The sequence below is a fragment of the Oryza brachyantha genome, chromosome 8 (genome assembly GCF_000231095.2).
Source record: "Oryza brachyantha chromosome 8, ObraRS2, whole genome shotgun sequence".
Classification (NCBI taxonomy): Eukaryota; Viridiplantae; Streptophyta; class Magnoliopsida; order Poales; family Poaceae; genus Oryza; species Oryza brachyantha.
The window spans coordinates 5,648,179-5,650,901 of record NC_023170.2 but is presented as its reverse complement, the minus strand read 5'-3'; the positions used below and the strand labels follow the sequence as shown (position 1 = coordinate 5,650,901).

General features: G+C 42.1%; 1 protein-coding gene across 1 annotated transcript; it reads right to left on the bottom strand.

Moving 5' to 3' along the window:
* Window positions 1-948: 948 nt before the first annotated feature.
* LOC121055194 (rRNA 2'-O-methyltransferase fibrillarin-like) lies at window positions 949-2,319 on the bottom strand. Its single transcript, XM_040527107.1, has 3 exons — window positions 1,712-2,319; window positions 1,455-1,566; window positions 949-1,059 (listed from the first exon to the last, which is right to left on the bottom strand). The coding sequence occupies exons 1-3, from the start codon at window positions 2,080-2,082 to the stop codon at window positions 1,045-1,047; spliced, it is 498 nt and encodes a 165-aa protein (XP_040383041.1). The 5' UTR covers window positions 2,083-2,319; the 3' UTR covers window positions 949-1,044.
* Window positions 2,320-2,723: the final 404 nt, after the last annotated feature.

Here is a 2,723-nt window from a genome sequence, read left to right as displayed (position 1 = left end):
TAGGTTTTAGCACTAACCACTAAAGCCAACTTATGTCACCTTTGAGTGTTTTCCACAGGCTGCTTGTTATGCTCTGGATCAACAACAATCATAAATTATCATGCTTTCGGTTGATATTTATTATTAGATTTTCTTTCACTGTCCTATGGCAGTTTTTCTGTGGAATGTTTGTAAAGATGCCTTAATTTGGGACATAATTCATGTCAATTTTTTAGATTTCCTTATCTGCTCTTTTTGGCCTTATTGCTCTAAATTCCCTCGAGTTCGTTTGTGTTTGTTGGCTGGCCGTTGTTGGCAACTCTGGTCAATTAGAAATGACATGCTTTTTAGAGATATTTTGGTTAAGTTCCCTCACACCATTCCTTTCCATATGATCTGTTGTCTTTTGCAGTAGAGGTTATTGCTGATGGAGGAAGAAAAGGAGACTCTGGACACATGGGTTTCTGAACTCCAACACTGCTCCAGAAATCTTCAGGGTGCAAGATCCAGTCCTACCTGATGCTGCAGAAAATGATCGTTGTCTTCTTTCGTTTCTACCCTTAGTGTGCTTTTGTTCTAGCTGCTATGCTGTGTGGTTTCTTCTCAAGGTTTGTGTTTTACTTGAGTTGACTCTTGCTGGATGTATGTGCTCCCCTGTATAACCGGTAACCCCGGTGTCCTAAAATTGTTATGCTTACCATTGCTTTAATGAAAAAGCAGAGCATTGTTGCCTTTGTAAAAAAAAAAAGAAATCTCAATGCAATTATTCTCTATTTTATCTACTTTCAATGTATTTGTTCTCTACTTTCATAAACTTTTTTGGAATGCAAACATCGAACAATATCTTGGATTACCTCCTAATTAATGAATTAATGAGAATGCCATGTCTCCTACCGACCGAATGCACGATATTTTTTTTTATATTGACGGCAAGGGTATTGGGAGTTTAGGACTAAATAAAATTCTCACTCAATTACCTATATAATTACACCACCGCCATTGTAATCATAATTGTGGCTAGTTTTGAACTGGTCTTTAGTTTTTTTTTCCATAGGAAGTTGGACATTAACCATCTCCAACCTGAAAAGGTGAAAAGGAATTAATAAGTACAGAAGGACATAGATAGCAATATTAGCATACCACCAAATCATGTGTGAAGTCAATCAACACTGTACACACCTTAAATTAGCAAAGAAGATATTAGGGCTTAAAAATCCTCAACTACAATGCGAAAAATTATGTCCAGTACATAGCACTTGATACAAATTGGCTACTAGAAAAAAAAAACATATTGGCCATCATTGGGATAAACCAACGACATCTTTGATGCCGAAATCATCCATATGATTCTATCTTCCTTATTTTACTGGCAAACTTGGGTCACCCGAAATTACAGATGGTTTTGGTTTACAAATGCAAAAAGAAAAATAATAATTCGGTATTATCAAACAGGGCCTAAGACAAAACAATATTACTTGCATATACTGGCCGTTCTTGTGTTCTTGTGCTCTGCTGTGGCTGTAGTTGTTCTTGCATATCCACCTATCTGCGTAACGGTCACAGAAAGGGCACCCTCCATGCACGTCTCTACAGAAATACAACTTCATATGAGATTTTGCCCCTCCAATTAGTTTAAACCATTTTATTTACAACTTTATTGTTTTTCTCTCTCTATCATACGCGAAATGACATAAATGCCCCTGAGGCAAATCAACAGATCGGGCTCTCTTACATGTCCCTCCCGTTGTGCTCTCTCTCCCTCAAGCAAACAGATCGAGCTCGTCGCTGGAGAACGCCGGTCGCCGGCCCAGCGCCGCCGCCGGCCCCACCTGCTCGCCTCCCCATGCTCCTCCCCCTCTCCACCTCCATTACCGGGCCCCGTCGCCGCCCGGCACCGCCGCCAGGAGCCTCCATCACCGGCCGCCGTGGCTCCATCGCCCGGCACCGCCGCCTCAATCGCCGGCCGTAGCTGCTGCCTCCATGCTCTCCCCTCTCCTCTCCACCTGCTCTGCTGGCCGGGCACGTCCACGACCGGCCGCCTCCACCGCCGGCCGCCGCGGCTCCATCGCCGGCCCCGCCGCTGTCCGACGCCTCCACCTCCATTGCCGGCCGCAGCTACTCGCCTCCCCGCTCTCCCTCCCCCTCTCGACCTGCTAATATGGTGGCAGAGAACACGCACCGGCAGAGAGCACCAGCAGAACACAAGCCTGCATGCACACAGCGATCTGTTGTATTGCCTCAGGGGCATTTACGTCATTCCGCGTATGATGTACAAGTGATGTTTCATCGAAGCCACGTGTATTGTCCGTTTTCTCGTTTGCTTGGGGTGAGATCATATAGCACAATATCATACCCTTTTCGTCCCATAATACGAAGAATTATGATAATGTTTTTTATAAAATTTAAAATATAAAAACATCATTTCATAAATATGATATGTGTAAAATAAAATAGTACAAAAGTTTGATGGGATCCTAAAGTCCCTCTTATTTTAGGACAACATCTAGGAGCCAAATTCCTTATGTCATTTGACGTTAATAGTATGTTGTTATATTATCTTCGAAAAACATCACTTTTGTATTTCTCAACCGTGCATATAATTTTACGTGGATTCCTTAACCGTAAAATCGAGTATAGAGTGTCTCTCACCTATTAAAATCAGTATAAAATTATCAATCACAATTTTTTTCAGATCGTGAAAAACACAGTATAGTTTACTTTCCGGTCTTTGTTTTTAGATAATA